Source organism: Rosa chinensis, chromosome 2 (genome assembly GCF_002994745.2).
Source record: "Rosa chinensis cultivar Old Blush chromosome 2, RchiOBHm-V2, whole genome shotgun sequence".
Classification (NCBI taxonomy): domain Eukaryota; kingdom Viridiplantae; phylum Streptophyta; class Magnoliopsida; order Rosales; family Rosaceae; genus Rosa; species Rosa chinensis.
Genome location: NC_037089.1, coordinates 29942122 through 29964340, shown reverse-complemented (window position 1 = coordinate 29964340; position 22219 = coordinate 29942122). Strand labels below are relative to the sequence as shown.

Below are 22219 nucleotides of genomic sequence, written 5' to 3'. Positions count from 1 at the left end.
TACCTATCTTTTCTGCAGAAAAAGGCATGTCTTTGTTGTTCCCTTTAATCCCTAAGATGACAGTCTACTTTTTTATGCAGAGAAAGTGGAAGCCATTTGTTAATTCCTCCTCTTGATCTAGTAACTCGCTTTAAATCAATCAAAAACCAATCAAAATAAGGATGCAACCCAACCAAGAAAACCAGAAACCCAATTCAAATTACACAGAATCTGATATATGATAATTGACCTGCTATTGAGTCCAAACAGACTCTCTGAATCGAGGTCCTGAATCTCTGCTCTCTCCACCACCTCAAACAATCCCTCTCCGAATCCATCTCCGATGCTCCCTCTTCTCTCCGCCTCTCCCTCAACCACCACGATGACCTCCACACCTCCTCTCCCGACGACTCCCTCGGTATCACCTTCGGTGACCTTATCTTCTACACCCTTGACCCCTCCTCCCAAACCCTACAATCCCCAATTCCTCAGGGTCTAGTTTCCCTAAATCCCAAAACCTTAATTAGCCAAGGGGCTTCCACGAGTGAGGCAATGGCCGAAGATCTGAGGTTAGGTTCGGAAACCTATCTCAGCTTCTCTTTGCTTCTCCAGCCTTCGGATCCTCACGCCGTCTTGTGCCCACATACCTGTCTCCCATACCCGACATCTCTCTTCTGATGAGATCTGGAGTGAGTGAGATGTAGAAATTGAGAGAGGAATGGAGAGAGGTAGATCTCAGGTGTAATAGAGATGAGGAGATTTAGATATTGAAACTAACAGAGAGAAATCTTAGGTGCACTAGAGATAAGGAGATTTGGAGACTGGCAAGAGGGGAGGTCGGGAAAAGAACATATTGAAAGAGTTTGTTTTAGGAGAGTTGTCGAGAGAGCGAGAGATGCTGTGTCGAAGAGAGTGAATGCTATGCTGTCGGAGTTGTTGTGGAGTAAATGCTATTGTGTAGTGGGTCTACAACCTTTTTTTTTTTTTTTTCAAGTGTACTAATTTGGTCTGAATGGTGGCTCATTGGCACACATATATGGATAAGCTATTATTTGATTCATGTGCAAGCCATCAGACAATGGTTTTCACATAACTGTTGTGTGAATGCTACTTTTAAAATTTTCAGTTTGCCTCATGTTGTTGCCTGGGTGGAGGGAAATGGGTTGGGGGAGAGGATGGGAGGAAATAATTGGGGGGAAATGTTGGTGGGCATGTTTCTCTCTTGCAAACCTATGGATTCAGACCACAGTTTTAAGCTAACCGTGGTATCACCTCTATATGCTGGGGAAATTTAAGTGGTGCCAAATGGTGGGAAACTTGCCGCCCTATAACTATTTTAACCTCACACCACGCTTCCATTTATAAACGTCTTCTGAAGCAATACATAATTCCAATATGAAAAACACCCGTTGGTTGAATTCATATTAGAAGACGGAAATTTTACAACCGTCGTCTCAATAATGAGAAATGATTCACACCACGGAAAACAGTGTAGCGTCGTATGAGAGGTGTTGTCTGATTCATTTTCTGTAGTAGTGTTGTGAGATTATTTCAATTTGCTCGATTCAATATTATTGTGTTACTTGTCTACATTTTCGCACTAGAATATATGTGTAGAAAATGCAGGTACCTAATGAACTAGAAGTTCTAAATGAACCAGTAGTTCATACATATATCGAACTTGTAGTTTCGATAAGTTTCGATAATGCCGTTTAAGAAACTAGAAGTTTCCTTCATAAATTCACCACACACGATAAAACCAGAAGATTTTACATGTCTAATCCGATTGTTCATACCATGTTATAGAACCTGAAGTTCTCATTACTTGCTTATGGATGATATTATCCAAAGCACTAATATTATTTGTTCCTTTCCTGTAAGAAATGTCAAATCTCAACATGTTTGACTTTGTTGCTTTAGAGGTCTCCAGAAGAAACTATCTAAAGTGAACTCAAGATGTGAAAATTCATCTGACTGCAAAGAAGATGAGATCAACAATTAATGCTAACAATGTCGTCATTGAGGCTTTTAATATGAGTGCCATAATTTTCAAAGGAAACATATGGAGAAAACACTCCAAGTTAAGTATCCGATGAAGAGGATACACAGACTCTTTGGGTCACTCTAGAAGAGCACTTTCACCATCAAATGACCATTTTCTTGCTTAGAGCAAGACATGATTGGCAGAACGAAATTAGCCCATATGACCGTTTGCCACTTGGCCAAAGCCCAAGAGGCCATGAAATCAGGCTCCACGTGGCCAAGGCCTACGTGGTAGGAACCGTGATGCCATAACTCAGCAAGCCCGAGTTGAAAGGAACACTGGTCCAGCCCGCTGCCACCAGAATCAGCATGATCTTTGTTATCAATGTGGAGGAATTGACTACTGGTCCCGCACCTATTGTGGTATCGCCTAAGCAGTAGATGAGTATTACGCCGGCCGCGGAACTCGAAATACCAACTTTATTAAAGGGTCATTTTCTATTGATTCCACACTAGAGATCACGGATTTTCAGGCAGTTACTGAATATACGGAGGATTAGAACTCGAAGACATGGGTATAATTGGCCCCTTGTGCCATATCTATTTCATCTTAATGAATGAAACATCTTCAGATTTTGGTGATTTATGTTTTCAATTATTTTGGATTATAGAAATGTGGTTATGTTCGAATATATTTAATTCAATAAACTTATTCATACATGTGATCCATTGAATTAAATAAATGAATAGGCATATTCTATGGGGAAGTTTGTTGTCTAGTTGAAAGTGCTATTACGCACACCATACTCCCAGATTGGAGATATTTTTCAAACTTATTGTCTATTCATACCTCTGTGACAACCGTATTAGGCCAATCCAACCTGATAGAGGGTTATGGCAAAACCCACTATATGTTGTCCAATGGTACTGAACCTACCATTAATGAGGCCTTATAATCTCTACGTTCCAGAAGAACGTTATTGAGTATTAAGAATATTCGAACCAACGGTTATCACGCTGAAACCACTGAGAAAAATGAGTGTAATATCTTTGCATAACCTCCAAAGTGTGTGGCCAGAAGCGTACATTGGAGAAATTGGAATCTGTTAGCTAGAAGCTAACTAATTCAAGCAACTACTTGCTATGGCATGATCGTTTGGGACACCCAGGTCAAAGTATGATGCACCGTATCCTCAATTCATCGCAGGTGCACCCCCTTCTGAATAAGGGTCTTGTATATAATGACACGCTATGCCATACTAGACCATCATATGCAAAGACTAGTACATACACCACCATTTTTCTACACAGAATGCAAGGGAAATTTGTGGACATATCCAACCACCATGTGGACCAGTTAAATATTAATGGTTTTGGTTGATGTATTGACAAAGTGATCACATGTAACACTATTGTCCACAAGAAAACACTGCTTTTGCTAAACTCTCACCCAGATCATGAAATTGAGGGTTCACCACTCGGATTATCCCATAAAGTCTATAAGACTTGATAATACCGGAGAGTTTACATAGAAGTCTTTCGATGATTATTGCATATCCCTTGGGATTGATGCTGAACATATAGTTCCCTATGTTCACACCTAAGATGGTCTCGCAAATAGAATCTTGGTAATGCGCACCAAGCTCCTAGTTTTTGTGTGGGGCTATGCAATCTTGCATGCAGCTATGTTGGTCCCGTTGAGGCCCACTGCTACCCAACCTTACTCCGCGTTACAGTTGGTGACTGGGTACGAACCTGATGTTTCGCACTTACGCGCATTTGGGTATGTAGTCCGCGTGCCAATTGTGCCATCACAACGTACAAAATTGGGTCCTCAACAAAGGATGGGCGTGTATGTCGATTATGAATCCCATCCATTATGTTCTCTTTAGAGCCCTTGACAGGCGATCTCTTTACCGCTGGATTTGCGGATTGTCACTTTGATGAGACAGTCTTCCCGCCGTTAGGGGGAGATAAGAACGTCACCGTTCTTGATGAACGACGTGAACTAACATGAAATGTCCCCACTATGTTTCATCATGATCCACGAACCGCATGAAAGTACTGAAGTGCGGACAATTCTAGATCTATAGAGTATAGAATACAATATGCCAGACGCTTTCTCTGATCTAGCTAAAGTGACGAGATCACATATACCTACTGCAAATGTGCCTGCAAGGATAGATGTCCCTGTAGGACACGTCGCCCTAGATGGACGAGGTATGACCATGGCGGCTAACCAGTCACATGTCCCTGCCTAGAAGAGAGGTAGACCACTAGGTTCGAAGGATTCTTATCCTCGGAAGAGGGTAAAACTAGCACCAACGAATCCACTAGACATCGCGATCTCAACTGATCCATCTCACGAGACAATTCCGGATTATGGGTCTATCCTAGAAGAGACGACGTTGGGGGACGCTCCAACGTTTGAACCCACTCCCGAGAATAGAGAAATCTCTGTAAATTATGCATGCTTAAGTGAGATCTGGAATCGGAATGAGATTATCATCGGTGATATATTTGTATTCGCAGTAGCTACCGAAATTATAAATAGCGATGACATCGAACCTTACTCCGTTGATGAATGTCAACGTAGAGACGACTGTCCAAAATGGAAAGAAGCAATCCAGGTTGAATTAGATGCCTTGACAAAGAGAAAGGTGTTTGGGCCTGTCGTTCCCACACCTCCCCATGTTAAACCTGTAGGATTTAAATGGGTATTTGTAAGGAAGCGTAATGAGAAAAACGAGATTGTGATACACAAGGCTCGTCTAGTGGCACAAGAATTTTCTGAACGCCTTGTGATTGATTACGAGGAGGCGTATTCTCCCGTAATGGACGTCATAACGTTCTGCTACCTTATCAGTTTGGTAGTTTCCGAAAAACTAAATATGCAGCTTATGTATGTGGTCACAGAGATATACATAAAAGTTCCTGAAGGACTTAATATACCCGATGCAAATAGTTCTAGACCACGGAACACACTCTTCATTAGTTTTGAGGCGTTCACTTTATGGATTGAAACAATCCAGACGGAGGTGGTATAACCGTCTAAGTGAATATTTAATCGGGATGAGATATGTGAATAATAAACTATGCCCATGCGTGTTTATTAAGGAAACCGCAAAGCACCTGAAGTTGGAATTTAAGATGAAAGGCCTTGGGAGAATAAATTATTGTCTCGACCTGGAGCCTGAGCACAGTGCAGATGAAATTTTGGTCCATCAACCAAATTACATCCAGAAGATGTTAAGATGCTTTAATGAGGATAAAAGCAAGCACACCCATGGTCGTCTGAAGTCTAGAGAGAACCGTATCGTCCTACAGATGATAACGAAGAGATATTGGTGCCAGAAGTCTCATATCTAAGTGAAATAGGCGCATTATTGTACTTGGCTTAATGCCCTAGATAGGACATCTCATTTGATGTGAACTTGTTAGCTGGATATAACTCTGCGCCAACACGCCGCCACTGGAATGGCATAAAAGACATTTTTTGCTATCTTAGAGGTAAGGTGGATATGGGATTATTCTATCCCTACGCATCAAGGAATGGATCAAACCCCCTTGATCCTCAGAATGATGCTTGCCTTGTTGGATATGCTGATATAGACTATCTATCAGACCCGCACAAGGCACGTTCCCAAATTGGTTATGTCTTTACCTTTGGGAATACTGTAATTTCTTAGAGGTCTACAAAATAGACACTTGTTGCTACCTCTTCGAATCATGATGAGATACTAGCTCTTCACGAATCAGTATGTGAATGTACATAGCTAAAAGCCGTTACAAACCATGTTCGAAGCACATGTGGACTGCATTCCACCACTGATGAACCAACCATTATCTACGAGGATAATGTTGCTTACATAGAGCAGATAAAGACGAGTTTCATCAAAGGGGACAACACCAAACATATTGCATCGAAGTTCTCCTTCAATTAGCAACAACAGGAGCATCAGAAGATTGAAGTTAAGCAGATTTGATCTGAAGACAATCATGCAGACCTCTTCACCAAGTCACTACCAAAGTATACATTCTAGAAGCATGTTCAAGATATTGGTCTACGTTAACTATCTGAATTACCTAACATGTAATTTTCAGGGGGAGTCGAAATCAGGGGGAGTATCCTGAAGCATACCCACTTGACCATCACATACTCTTTTTGTCCTTCGTCCAGGGTTATTTTGTCCCACTGGGTTTTGTTACCTGGCAAGGTTTTAACAAGCCACATCTTTAGCATGGTCACCCCAATTATAGTACATCCTGAAGATGCTTTGATTTGACATATATGCATTTGCTCATCTTTTCCCTTCGACCACGGGTTTCTCCCACTGGGTTTACCGGGCAAGGTTTTGGTGTAGCAACTCTAATGCATCCCTCTCGTAGACATACTATCTACTTATGATGCTGATAAGAAGACTTCACCTATCTCTATTGTGATACGACTACTCCACATTTACTCGCGTTGTGCTCTTTTTCTCCTTCGACCAAGGTTGTTTTTCTCCCACATGGTTTTTATTACTTGGCAAGGTTTTTGACGAGGCAACGTAGAAGCGCTCAGCCTAGGCAACACTATTGACATGAAATATCCAAGGGGGAGTGTTGTAAATAATTATGGCTAATATCATGTAAATAGATGGAGAGTCATATATGTCTTTCACTATAGATTAGTGATTGATAGGATTGTGAATAGGAGTAATTGACGTTGCTATTAAACGTTGCCTATTTGTATACATCATGTACTCCTATATAAACCCCCTCATGGTGAGATGAATAGACACACAATCTGATTCTCTGTGTCCAAACTCTCTCTCTCTCTCTCTCTCAGAAATTTTTCTGTTTTACAACAAGGCATCATATATTACCAATTGTTTACTATAATCTGCAAGCATATAATAGGCAAAAAGGAGGAGCTTACCGCCACTTTATGACCTATCCGAAGCTGCTCATATAGAAAAAATTGAATTGCATCAAATGGCAAATCTCGCAATAAAAATGATCCATATCCCTACCATCTCAAAAAGTATAAAGAAAATTAATATATTGACAATAACTTAAGAAACACAACAGAGAAGTAATTTTTTTCTTTAATATATAGGAAAGAGGGAAACAAAGAATGAACTAGTATGATTTGTATCCACAGTGGGAAAACTTACCGCATAGAGTCCTTTCAAGCCCTCCTTAGCAGCAATAAGGCGAACAGCAGCAGAGGCAGATGTTATTTGCCCCGTTTGCATCCTTTGCTTTACAACCTAAAAAGTATTAAAGAGAAAGAAGGTCAGGTCAAGCAAATTTAGCCATGGAGTGAGTACTGCAAGCTACTCTACCTCTGTTGGAACACGAATCAGTGAAGCAGCAATGCCTCCACAAGCCCCCGCAGTCTACATAAAGTTTGAAAAACAACATTGATTCAAAAAAGTTTACATTGGTAAATTTTCAGTCAAACAACCACATAAGGGATTTCCATTGAAGACAAGAAAACATAATGTTGCAATTAACGTAGATGATAAACCAGTACTTCAGATCATGTTCCTAAGGAGAAAAAAATAAAACCACTTCATGACTAAAAAAATAAAAAAATAGACCTAGGGAAGAAACCTCAATAATCTAGTTTACTGATTTCTGAGCCATTGTAGCTTTCTCTATTAAAAAAAAAAAAAAAAAAAACAGAGAGAGAGAGAGATTGAAGAGACAGAGGACTAAGAGATAACTGTGTCTAACCAAATGCATAAGTTAAGTTTAATTTATTTGCATAGTTAACCTGCCTGCAATCTTGTCTTTATAGTACCAACTAGCAATGGTACCCGCGCTTTGCCATGGGATTTGACGTTGCTAACAATTTACAATAATAGCATATGTGAATGAAAAACACTTGATTCTTGATCAAAATGATAAAATGAGAGACATAGTTTCCTCTCTCTAAAATTGTTTTGAGTTTTCATTAATGCAGTTTACCCCAGTTTCTTCTCCACAATAAGATTGAAGTCCATATACAATTCTTCATTGTTCATTACGAAGCAATATTATTATCATTATCTGTCCAACTGGAAAACCTTTATCTTCATGTTAGTGTGAGTCATAGTTCCCTATTAGGAATAGACTAACAAGGGTATATATTGTTATAACTACTTACCTTGTATATGTTGTGTAGTATAGTAGTACACAATAGTTGTAGTATGTTGTAGTATGATTGTAATCTGTTTATATACACCACAGAATGGGTGTAATTATATATCAGAAAATTCATTCTCTATATCTCATCTTATTTGACTTGGTATAAGAGAAAAGATCTGAGAGGACTTTGTCTCTTATTTTCTACTTTTAATTTTCCTAGTTCGAGGAATTAATTCAAAAACTCCATTATTAGGGTTATTGTTTCCTTCACGGCGTTACTCTCCCGTCGTTATTCCTCTTGCGTTGACATCCGTCCAAGAATGACTAGATCGTCTTCTTCTTGGACTTTGACGTCATCAGACCAGCCGCCTTCACCACCTGTCCAGGTCGGCTTCGTCTTCCTCGTTCAGACCCAACGTTCTGCTTGGGTACTAGCATGAAAAAGTCAACGCCAGGTTGGCTTCGTCTTCTCCAGATCAGTTTCCTCCACCGCGCCGTCCGGCCGTTTATTCTGTCCGGTGACATCATCAGCAGTTTGGGTTCACATTAGAACCGGCATCAGAACCGATCAGATTTAGAACTGTCGATCATCTTCATCTCTTGCTCAGAACAGCTTTGACCGATCAAGCTCAGACCCGTCAGTTTCCTGTACATCACGTTCCCAAGGTGTCACATGCCCTCTGTCGCCCAGACCCGTCAGCCCTCTCTCTGCTTCGCCGGCCATCGCTCAATCCCTCCGTTGAGCTTCTACTTCAGTTCGCTCAGTTCTGGCCATCAGTTTCTCCTATTCAACATCAGGGAGAACTCAGACCAGATCTGATTGGGTATTTTCTTTCCTCTAGAACCCAGTGAGTACTCAGTTTCAACTCAACCCGTGCAACAACTCCAAAAAAAAAAAAAATATCTGTTATTATTTTTGGAGCCTTCTGTTCTTCTTATTTCCATTACATACTTTGGGATTTGTGTGTTGTTTGCTATTGTACTATGGCAATGGGTGGTGATGACAGTGAAGGTCAGAGTTCCAAGATCCATGAGGTCCAGAAGGTTGAGGTTTCTGTCCCACAAGGCTTCCCCAACCGCCCTCGTCCTCAATGCTCTTATTGCAATGACCTTGGACATGTTCGGGAGACTTGTTGGAAGCTGAATGGGTACCCCAAAAAGAAATGTTATCGTCCTAAGGCAAAGGCAGCTGCAGTTCAGTTAATTCAAGAACCCGACTTCTATGGCGTAGCAGGACATGATCATCATACTGCAGGTAGGGCTGCTCCTATGACCTCTATAGCTGGTTGTGGTAAGATTGGTATGGCTTTAAAGGTTTCTAACTTTGTTGGTTCTGATATATGGATTATTGATTCTGGTGCCTCCGATCATATGACTTATGATAAATCGTATTTTACTGACTTGTCTTCCCCACCAGTGTCCTATGTCACCAATGCCGATGGTGAGACTTTTCTTGTGTTAGGGTTAGGGTCAGTGCGTATTACTCCCACTTTAGAGCTTCATAATGTTATATGTACCTGACTTGTCTCATCACTTGATATATGTTCCACAGTTGAATACTGAGTCTAAATGCTCCGTAACCTTTTATCCTATGTATGTGATTTTTCAGGATCTTTTCAGCAGGGAGATATTCGGTCGGGGGTATCTGAGGGGCAGGTTGTTCCATCTGGATCAGACATACGCAGGAGAGAAACCAGGAGCACAGTCCCGAGTCGCTTTGACTTCGAATTCTGATAAGATAAGTGAAATTTGGTTGTGGCATCGCCGTTTAGGGCATCCTTCTTTTAGTCTTATGAAAACAACCATGACTACTCTGTTTATTGGTGTGAATGAGTCTTCTTTACGTTGTGAAACATGTGTTTTGGCCAAGAGTCATCGTGCTACTTATTCTCCTAGAGTGTCTCATAAAAGTGTTATTCCTTTTGAGTTGATTCATTCTGATGTTTGGGGACCTTCTAGAGAGCCCACTGTATCAGGTATGAGATATTTTGTGTTGTTTATTGATGATTGTATGAGTTTGTCTTGTCTTCTTAAAACCAAAGATGAAGTCTTTCTAGCTTTCCAAACTTTTCGTACTCTTGTTCAAACACGGTACCATAGCACCATTAAAGTCCTTCGTTCTGACAATGGGGGGGGGGGGGGGGGATATGTTAATCATGTTTTCCAAGAGTTTTTTAACACCCATGGGATTGTTCACCAAACCACATGTCCACAAACACCTGAACAAAATGGAGTGTCTGAAAGGAAAAACTGTCATTTACTTGATATGGCTCGTGCCCTTCTCTTTAGTGCCCATATGCCTAAGTATCTTTGGGGCGATGCTGTATATGCTTCCTCCCATCTTATCAATCATCTTCCCTCTAGGGCCCTTCAGGGAAAAATTTCATTTGAGGTTCTTGCATCTCATGTCTCCTTACCTTCATTTCATAATCTTTCAGCTCGTGTCTTTGGTTGTGTTGCTTTTGTCCATGTTCCTAAAAACCAGAGGTCTAAATTGGATGCCCGGGCACTTAAGTGTGTGTTTGTTGGCTACGGAGGGTATCCAAAAGGGTACAAGTGCTTTCATCCACCTACCAGGAAGTACTATGTCACTATGGATGTTACTTTCTTTGAGGACATGAGTTATTTTTCCTCTTCAGATACAGCTCTTCAGGGGGAGAATTCATTTTTTGAAGAGCTGTATCATGGAGAGGGGGAGGAATTAGAAGGAGGAGAAGAAGCAAGTGGTATTTTGATGGATCCAGTTGAGACCATTAGCTCGCCGCCTCTAGAAGCAGAAGCTCCAAACATCCAAGCACCAGTTTCTATGGCCGAAAATGATGTTGAAGACACAACTGTCCCTCCTGCCATTGCTTCTACCCCTGACCCACAGCTTCCTGGTACTGAAGATCACTCATTTGAGGTATGTCCACCCACTAGTACTAGTAGTAATGAGTCTAATGTTGGGCAATATGTGTTACCAAATAGGACCACTCGGGGTCAATCAACCAAAAGATATGAACCTACTCTTACTGCCAAATCAAAATACCCAGTAGCCAATTATGTCCACTAGGAGGTTGTCTAAGTCATATGAATCTTTTGTGAATCAAATATTTGCTGTATCAGTACCTAACAAAGTGCAGGATGCATTGGGGGATCCAAAGTGGAGGAAGACGATGGAGAAAGAGATGGAGGCATTGCAGAAGAGCAATACTTGGCAACTTGTGCCTCCACCACAAGGCAAGAAGGCTGTAGGTTGTCGTTAGGTGTTTACCGTGAAGCATAATGTAGATGGATCAGTGAATCGGTACAAAGCACGCCTTGTAGCAAAAGGGTTTACTCAGATGTATGGTATAGACTACTATGAAACGTTTGCTCATGTCGCCAAGATGAAGACTATTCGAGTTCTGCTCTCATTCGCTGCTAGTTTAAACTGGCCACTCCGACAGTTTGATGTCAAGAATGCATTAGATTATCAAATACCCATCAATCAATCAAAAAGTAAATGCATAAATTAAACTTGAACATCCAAAAACTGAATTTGCATTGAAGTTCTTGTTGAATCGAATTAATAAAAACTACATAGGAAATCCAAAGTTTCTCCCCTAGCCTTAGCTAGGAAATTAGTTCTCCATAAGAAAAATGAAAGCAAAAAGATCCATAAGTTTGGAAGAGTACAACGCAGAAGATGAACTGAGGTTGAAGGAAAGGAAGAGAAAACCAATCTGCCCGAACCTTTCTTTTATGTTGTTCATTGCCCAGCCATTCGTTGACATCTAATGCCTGAAGACGTCTTCTTTTGATTGAACTTCCTGATTTCATGTAGGCCAAAATCCCCCAATTCATGAAGACATTCAATTGTAATTGAACTCTTCTTTCTACTGACTTCAAGGAGCTTGTAAAAACTGGGCTCTTCTTAATTGCTAGGTACCCCTTCAATCCCCTTAATTAGAAGGCAATTGAATCTGAATGTCAGAAAAGCTTGAGCTGCGTTTTGCAAAGCAAAGGAGTGTCTTCAAATGAGTAGAGAAGAGGATAGGAAGCTGGTCACGTGAGAGGCTTATCTCTTCTCCAAAAATTAATTATACATATTAGTAATTGACCACACAAGTCAACGTATCCACCTCCAAGTCCAAGTGCAGCAATGGGCCTTTAATTGTCCAATTCCTTCATCCAAGTATCAGACCTAGCAAATCAGAAAAATGATATAATTAGAATAATTTAGGCCAACAAAAGACTCAATAGCCAAGCAATTATGAAGATATGACTGCATTTTTAACCACTTATCACACCCCCCAACTAGCTTATTGCTAGTCTCTAGCAATTGACAGCGACTCAAGACGACTCTCCAACTCAAAGAATACTAAAAACCAAACTATCTAAGCCACTTTCGTAGGGATCACGATTGCATTTAGCATATGCAACAAGCCTTTAACTCCACTAAGAATTCCTTAGCAGACGAGTTATAGTCTCGTGAGGGTTTTCCAGGGATGATACCCACAAACATCAATTCCAAGAGATTACTACTTCCCATCATTAAACTCAGAGATACCAAACAAAAATATGTCAACACCGAATCGAATCATCCAATATTATAATTTCAGAGAACTAAAAGAAGACTGAGCAAGAGCTCCACACGTTGTCCAAGTGCCAGACTCAACTCATAAACACCCAAAATTGCCCAGCCACAATTAGTACCATTCCAGATCTCAATTTCGACACAAACCAAATCATCATAAGCAAGCCTCAACTTCAACTCTCACATAGGATATATCACTCAGAATAAAATCGCTCAGAAGTTGGTTAGGTGTTTCTCTCAATGCATATGTGAGAAGAATTGATGTACATGGATGCAAAGAGTCTCACATATAGTCATGAAAAATAGCTTTTTCTGGTAAAATAAAATAGATCTCATGAAAAGATACCAATCACCATTGAGAATATCGGACTACACCCCATAGTTCCCTCTCTATCTATTCTCCACAATTGTACCACACAACGCCCAAGATCATAGAGGTCTTATATAGGGTTGTAATGGGGCTAGGGACATGGCTAAACAAAGAACGGATAGGATATTCAAAGAATTCCTGAGAAACTATTAGAGGCCTTCAAATTATACACTAGACAATCTTGCTTTCTATGAGTCTGCATCTAAATAATCTGCAACGAACCGTGCTTACTCATCTTCTCTTTCTGTTTCGAATATATATATATTTTATACTAGCAGCTTTTTTTTTCTTTTTTTTCTGCTGCACCTCTTTTTTTTTTTTTTTCACTCCCTTCATTCATTTTTTTTAACTCTCCTAACCATTTCTCCAACAATAGTACAGCAATAATCAAAGGAGAACATTTCTGTGAATACAAACCATCTCTAATAATTTCTCAGAAAATATGGGGATGGGTATATATATGAGGCTTAACTCCAATATTGGAGCATGGTAGGGGAGTATGGTTAAGAATGAAAAAGGCTTATTTTAAGGCTCAAAATGGTTATCTAGGGGATGATTGTATAGGACACAGGCATATATGGCAATGGAGGTAATCCTAAGTGCCTTAATCCCTTCCCAGTCATCATGTGGTCAACTTTTACGCTTCGAGAGACATTAAAGGAAGTTCTAGTGCAATAATCCAAGGCAATGAATTCTCGGTGATTGATCAAAATAGAAGAATAATGAGATCATTGAAAATGTATTTAGCACAGAAATAAAATAAGATTTCATATATAACCCTCAACAATAAAAGAATAGCTCAAATCTCACTTTAGGTTATAAGTCTCCACTTATTTTTATGACTTTCCAGTCCATGTAAATTCCAAAACCTTGAACAATACTAACGTGGCTGAAACAACCCCAAATGTCATGAAGATTATCTCGCAAAAGGACAACATGCAAAGCTAACGCTCATATCTCAAATTAACCACCAAAATCTCAAGTATTTCTCCATGCCATACAGGAAGTATCACTAATGTCTCATCATCGTATTGGGAAGCAAGCAACCTCAAAGGAATTATGACACAATTTTTTTTTTTTTTTTTTTTTTTGGACACTATGTGAACAGTGACGACGGTGAACAGTACCAAAATTGAAATAAATAGTAATCAAAATAAACCAAGACACAACTGACAAGTTGCTGCTCCCCCCAACTTCAAATAAACATTGTCCTCAATGTGATAATCAATAGCAAGAGATAACAGACAAGTTAATAAAAGTAAAGAGTGAGTAGGAAAGAGTGCACCTGAAAGAAGAGATGTTCCCAAGCAAGACTCTGCAACTTGTTAGTGACCGGACAAGAAAAGAAAAATAAACAAAACTGAAAACAATGCTACACTTTACAACAGACGGACTGAGAGTCCAACAAGTCAATCTGCATAAATAGGATTCTCTAGAGAGATGGTTTCATCCTCTAGAACAATATTCTCCAAAAATGGTTTCAAACGCTGCCCATTGACTTTAAACACATTACCATTCTTTGGGTCCTCAATTTCAATAGCACCAAATGGAAAAACTCGTTTAACCACGAATGGACCTGTCCATCTAGAGCGAAGCTTACCAGGAAACAAATGCAATCTAGAATTATACAAAAGAACTTTTTGACTAGGTTCAAAGGTTTTTCTCAAAATTTTCTTATCATGGAAAACTTTCATTCGTTCCTTGTAAATCCTAGAATTTTCATATGCTTCATTCCGAATTTCTTCCAATTCATTCAACTGAAGTTTCCTAAGAGAACTGGCATCATTTAGACCAAAATTAAATGTCTTGATCGCCCAATAGGCTCTGTGTTCCAATTCTACAGGTAAGTGACAAGCTTTTCCATAGATTAATCTATAGGGGGACATACCAATTGGGGTTTTATAAGCTGTACGGTAAGCCCAAAGTGCATCAATTAGTCGTAAAGACCAATCCTTGCGGTTTGGGTTCACTGTTTTTTCCAAAATCTGTTTTATTTCCCTATTGGCAAGTTCAACCTGGCCACTTGTTTGTGGGTGATAAGGGGTGGCCACTTTATGAGTAACTCCATATTTCTTCATCAAGGCCTCGAGAGGCTTATTGCAAAAATGCTTACCCCCATCACTAATAATAGCCCTAGGTGTTCCATGTCGAGAGAAAATATTTTCTTTCAAAAATTTCAAAACAGTTTTATGGTCATTTTTCCTACAAGGAACAGCCTCAATCCATTTAGATACATAATCAATGCCTACCAAGATATACATATATCCAAAAGATGAGGGAAACGGACCCATAAAATCAATGCCCCAACAATCAAATATTTCAATGACTAAAATGGGATTCAAAGGCATCATATTTCTACGAGTTATGGCTCCTAACTTTTGACAACGCTCACATGTTCGACAATATGCATTGGTGTCCTTAAACAGAGTTGGCCAATAAAATCCACATTGCAAAATTTTAGCAGCTGTTTTTTTAACAGAAAAGTGGCCACCACATGCTTCATTATGGCAAAAGGAAATCACATCATGCATTTCATTCTCAGGTACACATCTCCTATAAATTTGGTCTGCACAATATTTAAATAAATAAGGGTCATCCCAAAAGAAACTGCGTACCTCCACCAGGAACTTTTTCCTATCTTGTGCATTCCAATCTGGAGGGATTTTACCTGTGACAAGATAATTAACAATGTTAGCAAACCAAGGTAATTCCGAAACAACAAAAAGTTGCTCATCAGGAAAAGAATCATTAATAGGCTGCAAGTCAGGATTTTCATCAAAAACCAATCTGGATAAATGGTCTGCCACCACATTCTCTACTCCCTTTTGTCTTTGATAGTGATATCAAACTCTTGGAGTAGGAGGATCCACCTAATAAGTCGAGCCTTAGCATCCTTCTTGGTGAGAAGGTATTTTAGAGCTGCGTGGTCAGTAAAAACAACAATAGGCGATCCAACAAGGTAAGCACGAAATTTATCTAATGCAAATACTACTGCAAGGAGCTCTTTTTCAGTTGTCGAGTAATTCATTTGAGCACTATTCAAAGTTCTACTTGCATAGTAAATGACATATGGTTTCTTATCTTTTCTTTGCCCCAAAACAGCCCCTATTGCAAAGTCACTAGCATCACACATAATTTCAAAAGGCAAATTCCAATCAGGTGATTGCATAATAGGAGCAGAAGTGAGCAATGCAATTAATCTTTCAAAAGCAACCTGACAAGCATCAGTCCAAACAAATGGAGTGTCTTTAGACAAGAGATTACACAAAGGTCTAGATATGGCACTGAAATCCTTTATAAATCTCCTATAAAAACCAGCATGTCCTAAAAAGGATCTAACATCTTTTATGCTCTTTGGAACAGGTAATTTAGCAATCAGTTCAATCTTAGACTTGTCTACTTCAATTCCTTTAGAAGAAACAATGTGACCAAGAACAATTCCGGAAGGGACCATGAAATTACACTTTTCCCAGTTCAGAACAAGATTTTTCTCTTCACATCTTATCAACACTCGTTCTAGATTAGACAAACATTCATCAAATGAATCACCAAAAACAGATATGTCATCCATGAAAACTTCAAGAAATTGCTCTACCATATCGCTGAAAATACTAATCATGCATCTTTGAAATGTGGCAGGGGCATTACACAAACCAAATGGCATTCTACGAAAAGCAAACGTACCAAATGGACATGTAAAAGTAGTTTTTTCTTGATCTTCAATGGCAATTTCAATTTGATAATAACCTGAGTAACCATCTAGAAAACAATAAAACTCATGGCCTGCAACCCTTTCTAAAATTTGATCAATGAAAGGTAAGGGAAAATGATCTTTCCTAGTTGCGGAATTAAGTTTCCTATAGTCTATGCACATGCGCCAACTAGAAACAACCCTAGTAGGAACCAATTCATTTTTATCATTCTTGATCACTGTTATTCCAGATTTCTTAGGTACAACCTGTGTAGGACTAACCCATTTACTGTCAGAAATTGGATAAATAATACCCGCATCCCACAATTTCAAGACCTCAGTTTTAACAACTTCTTTCATGTTTGGGTTTAGTCTACGTTGTGGCTCCCTAGATGGTTTAGCATCCTCTTCTAAAAAAATCTTATGTGTGCAAACAAGAGGGCTAATTCCCTTAATATCAGCAATAGACCAACCCATAGCAGCTTTATGGGCCTTCAAGACATTTAACAACATACCTTCTTGTTCAATAGTAAGTAAAGAGGATATTACCACAGGAAAAGTGTCGTTTGGACCCAAGAATGCATGTTTTAAGCCTGTTGGCAAAGGTTTCAGCTCCAGTTTTGGCACCTGTACACTTGATGGTTTGCTCTCAACTCGCGGTGGAAGCTTCTCAAATTTAGGTGTCCATCCATTCACTCCTTGGACCTGAAAAGAATCAAAATATGAACTTATTTCAGCAATTTCAGCAATTTCAGCAGCATTAGAATCATGTGAGTTCATGAGGAAATTTTCTAACACATCTACAACGCTGCTCTTCACAAATTGTTCATGCATTAGAGTTCCAATAAAATCAACAAATTCACATTCCTCATCTCCATATGGCTGCCTAAACACATTAAAAATATTAACTTCCATTGTCATATTCCCAAAACTCAATTTCATCACTCCACTCCTGCAACTAATGTTAGCATCACATGTAGCTAAGAATGGACGTCCTAAAATAACAGGAATCTGATTCTCAGAGTGTAAAACAGGTTCCGTATCCAAAACAAAGAAATCAACAGGATAATAAAATTTGTCCACTTGGACCAACACATCCTCAATCATTCCCCTTGGAATTTTTACAGAACGATCAGCCAGCTGCAATTTAAGCTTTGTAGGCTTAAGCTCACCAAGACCTAGCTGCAGGTACACTGAATAAGGAAGTAAGTTTACACTAGCACCCAAATCAAGTAAAGCACGATCAATAAAATGTTCTCCAATGACACAAGAAAGAGTAGGACTACCGGGATCTTTGTATTTTGGAGGAATTTTACTTTGAAGTACTGAACTAACATGAGCAGCTAAAAATGCAGTTTTCTTCACATTATGCTTCCTTTTCACAGTGCACAAGTCTTTCAAAAATTTTGCATAGGAAGGCACTTGCTTAATTGCATCTAACAAGGGAATGTTTATTTTTACTTGCCTAAAAAGATCAAAAATTTCAGAATTTTGATTCACTTTCTTTAGAGGAAGTAAAGCTTTGGGAAACGGTGCAGGCATAGAATGATTTTCAACAATTTCATTCTCTTTAGACTCATCAAATTCATTTTTACTCTTGGGTTCCTCTACCTCTTTCATAGGCGCAGCATTTTCAATTGTTCTTCCATTCCTAAGAGTAATAGAATCAGCATGCTCAACTATTTCAACTAAATTGACACGTTTGGGATTTGGCTCAGTATTAGAAGGAAACCTCCCTTTTTCATTAAAAGCAAGAGAATTGGTTAATTTAGAAATCTGATTCTTAATTTCCTTATTCTCTTCAACTAACTGACCAAACATAGAATCATATTTAGTGAACATTGCATCATACCTTTGACTTTGTTTTTGCTGCTCTTGCATGAATGTCTGAAGAGTGTCTCCCAGAGATGGCTTAGAATTAAATGTATTAGGTGCTGAAAATTGAGGGTTAGGGACACTTACCTGGGGGTGAGACTCATTCCTCCAACGAAAGTTGGGATGATTCTTTGTAGCTGGGTTGTAAGTCTCCGAATAAGGCGAATATTGTCGCTGAAAATTTCCTAATGCAGCGACTTGTGGCTCATTCATCACCTGCAAAGAAGGACAATTTTGACCAAAATGACCAATCTCATAACAATAATCACAAACTTGATTACAATTAACCGTTTGAGGCGCGTGAGATTTATTCAAACCAGCAAGTAAGGTCTCATACTTCATCTTCCAGTGGTCTTCTTCTTTTAATTGAAAAATTCCCTTACTCACAGAAGGTGTGGAGGGCTTAGAGCGATCTGTGCTCTCAAAAATAGAAGAGTCACTCCATTGGTGAGCCTTCTTAGCAATCTCATCTAAAAATTCTATGTCTTCATCAGGATCTTTTTTCAGGAAATTTCCATTGCACATAGACTCAATAAACTGACGGTCACGAGGGAGAAGTCCCTCATAAAAGCAACTGGCCAACCGCCAAGTTTCAAAACCATGATGTGGGCATAAGCTCAAGAGTTCCTTAAATCTTTTCCAAGTTTGATACAATGACTCATTTTCATTTTGAGCAAAATTAGCGATCTTTCTCTTTAAAGCCATTGTCTTATGATTAGGAAAATACTCATTGAAAAATGCTTCAGTCATTTCAGCCCAAGAACCTATAGATCTAGCCCCCAAAGAATACAGCCAAGCTTTTGCCTTGTCCCGCAAAGAAAATGGAAAGAATTTTAGTTTGACAAAATCAATGGCTGCAACTTGATCATAAAATGCAGTAACTGCTTCCTCGAATGCCCTAACATGCACATATGGATTTTCATTTTCCAAACCATGAAATGCAGGAAGGAGTTGAACAATGCCAGGTCTAAAATCAATGTTGGGCATGTTAGGTGGTAACATGATGCAAGAAGGCTGAGCATTACGTGCAGGATGCAAGTAAGTCTGCAAAGTCCTAGGTGGAGGAGGTGGGGGAAGAAGATTATTGTTGAGCACATTATTCAAAACATTGTTTTGGTCATTGTTTACATTATTATTGTCGTCGTCTACCATGTTTACAGATGATGCAGACGAACTCGAAGACTCAAACAAATTGCCAAACAAAGTTTCACACTCAGGCTTTTTAGAAAATCTACCTAACTGATCTCTATAACGCATAAGAATGAAAACAAACTAAACTAACTAACACTAACAAAATTAAAAAGAAAATGGAACGAATGTACCAAATGTCGAAATATTCTGTGTGCTTCGTCAAACGCTCCCCGGCGACCGGCGCCAAAAATTGCTTGCTAATCCCAAGTGCAGGAATCGTGTAGTAGTATAGACTCAGAAGTACGAGTGTCGTTTCCGCCGAGAGCAGTGAGAAAAACACAGAATGATAAATAAACTGAAAAGAAGACAATTTGAATGAGTTTAGTTGAGGAGAAAATTCAATAAGGACATACACTAAGGTTTCGGGGTTCCACCTTAAATCACCTACGCAATCATATTAATACGACTCTCTCCCTTGAAACTTATTCAAGAAAACTGACACTAAGGATGAATTTAATTTAAGGTAGTTCAAATACACAAGGCCCAATCAATTTCTGTAGGAATAGTTCAAGTATAAACTGTACCTATGGCGACAACCTATCAAGAAACAATTCCAACGAAACTGTTTATCAATCTGCAACTCTACTTAGTCTCAAAAGCATGGATATTTTTACTACACAATAGGAAAAACATGGCTGATCCTATGAAATAGATTATCAAATACCCATCAATCAATCAAAAAGTAAATGCATAAATTAAACTTGAACATCCAAAAACTGAATTTGCATTGAAGTTCTTGTTGAATCGAATTAATAAAAACTACATAGGAAATCCAAAGTTTCTCCCCTAGCCTTAGCTAGGAAATTAGTTCTCCATAAGAAAAATGAAAGCAAAAAGATCCATAAGTTTGGAAGAGTACAACGCAGAAGATGAACTGAGGTTGAAGGAAAGGAAGAGAAAACCAATCTGCCCGAACCTTTCTTTTATGTTGTTCATTGCCCAGCCATTCGTTGACATCTAATGCCTGAAGACGTCTTCTTTTGATTGAACTTCCTGATTTCATGTAGGCCAAAATCCCCCAATTCATGAAGACATTCAATTGTAATTGAACTCTTCTTTCTACTGACTTCAAGGAGCTTGTAAAAACTGGGCTCTTCTTAATTGCTAGGTACCCCTTCAATCCCCTTAATTAGAAGGCAATTGAATCTGAATGTCAGAAAAGCTTGAGCTGCGTTTTGCAAAGCAAAGGAGTGTCTTCAAATGAGTAGAGAAGAGGATAGGAAGCTGGTCACGTGAGAGGCTTATCTCTTCTCCAAAAATTAATTATACATATTAGTAATTGACCACACAAGTCAACGTATCCACCTCCAAGTCCAAGTGCAGCAATGGGCCTTTAATTGTCCAATTCCTTCATCCAAGTATCAGACCTAGCAAATCAGAAAAATGATATAATTAGAATAATTTAGGCCAACAAAAGACTCAATAGCCAAGCAATTATGAAGATATGACTGCATTTTTAACCACTTATCACATTTCTTCATGGAGAGTTAGTCGAGGAAGTGTACATGAGCCTTCCACCTGGGTATGTAGTTGCTTCTCTTGGTGATTTTGTATACAGATTGAGAAAATCTCTGTATGGTCTTAAACAGTCACCTCGTGCTTGGTTTGGAAGATTTTCACAGTTCATGTGGAAGGTTGGATACAGAGAGAGCAACTCAGACCATACCTTGTTCCTTAAGCATCAACAAGGGAAGGTAACAACTCTAATTATTTATCTGGATGATATGGTAATCACTGGCAATGATACTATTGAGATAGATAGATTGCAGAGACAGCTAGCCTCTGAGTTTGAGATGAAGGACTTGGGTGAACTTAAGTACTTCTTAGGAATTGAGGTAGCCAGGGGGAGAGAAGGAATCTATCTGTGTCAGAGGAAGTACGTTCTTGACTTGCTGACAGAGGGTTTGTTGGATTGCAGACCTGTTGATACTCCTATTGAGTAGAACCATTGTTTAGCTGCGTATCCAGATCAGGTACCTACTGATCAAGCTCGCTATCAGAGGTTGGTTGGGCGCTTGATTTATTTGGCTCATACTAGACCAGATGTTGCATATGCAGTGAGTGTGGTGAGTCAGTTCATGCATAACCCGAGTGAGAGTCACATGGATGCTGTTATGCGAATTTTGAAGTACTTAAAGTCAGCTCCAGGAAGGGGAGTACTGTTTTCTAAACACAACAACATTCTTGAGGTTTGTGGCTTCACAGATGCAGATTGGGCTGAAAACATTACAGATAGGAGGTCAACATCGGGTTACTTTACCTTTGTGGGAGGTAATTTGGTTACATGGAAGAGTAAGAAACAGAAAGTTGTGGCACGATCTAGTGCTGAGGCTGAGTATAGGGGTATGGCTCACGGAGTTTGTGAATTGCTGTGGCTGAGAAATTTGTTACGTGATTTGGGTTTCAAACCCAAGAGTACCATGCAGTTATATTGTGACAACAAGGCAGCCATTGA

At 39.3% G+C, this 22219-nt stretch overlaps 1 protein-coding gene and 1 non-coding gene across 2 annotated transcripts; one reads left to right on the top strand and one right to left on the bottom strand.

Annotated features, from left to right (window-relative positions):
• Positions 1-11585: 11585 nt before the first annotated feature.
• Positions 11586-21229, bottom strand: LOC112184088. The gene is given in 3 exon segments (XM_040513716.1): positions 11586-15834; positions 15837-20059; positions 20681-21229. Coding segments are annotated over 2 exon segments (5412 nt in total). The 5' UTR covers positions 19831-20059; positions 20681-21229; the 3' UTR covers positions 11586-14416.
• On the top strand, positions 19169-19276 carry LOC112191156. Its single transcript, XR_002932872.1, has one exon. It is a non-coding gene; the product is annotated as a small nucleolar RNA R71 (small nucleolar RNA).
• Positions 21230-22219: the final 990 nt, after the last annotated feature.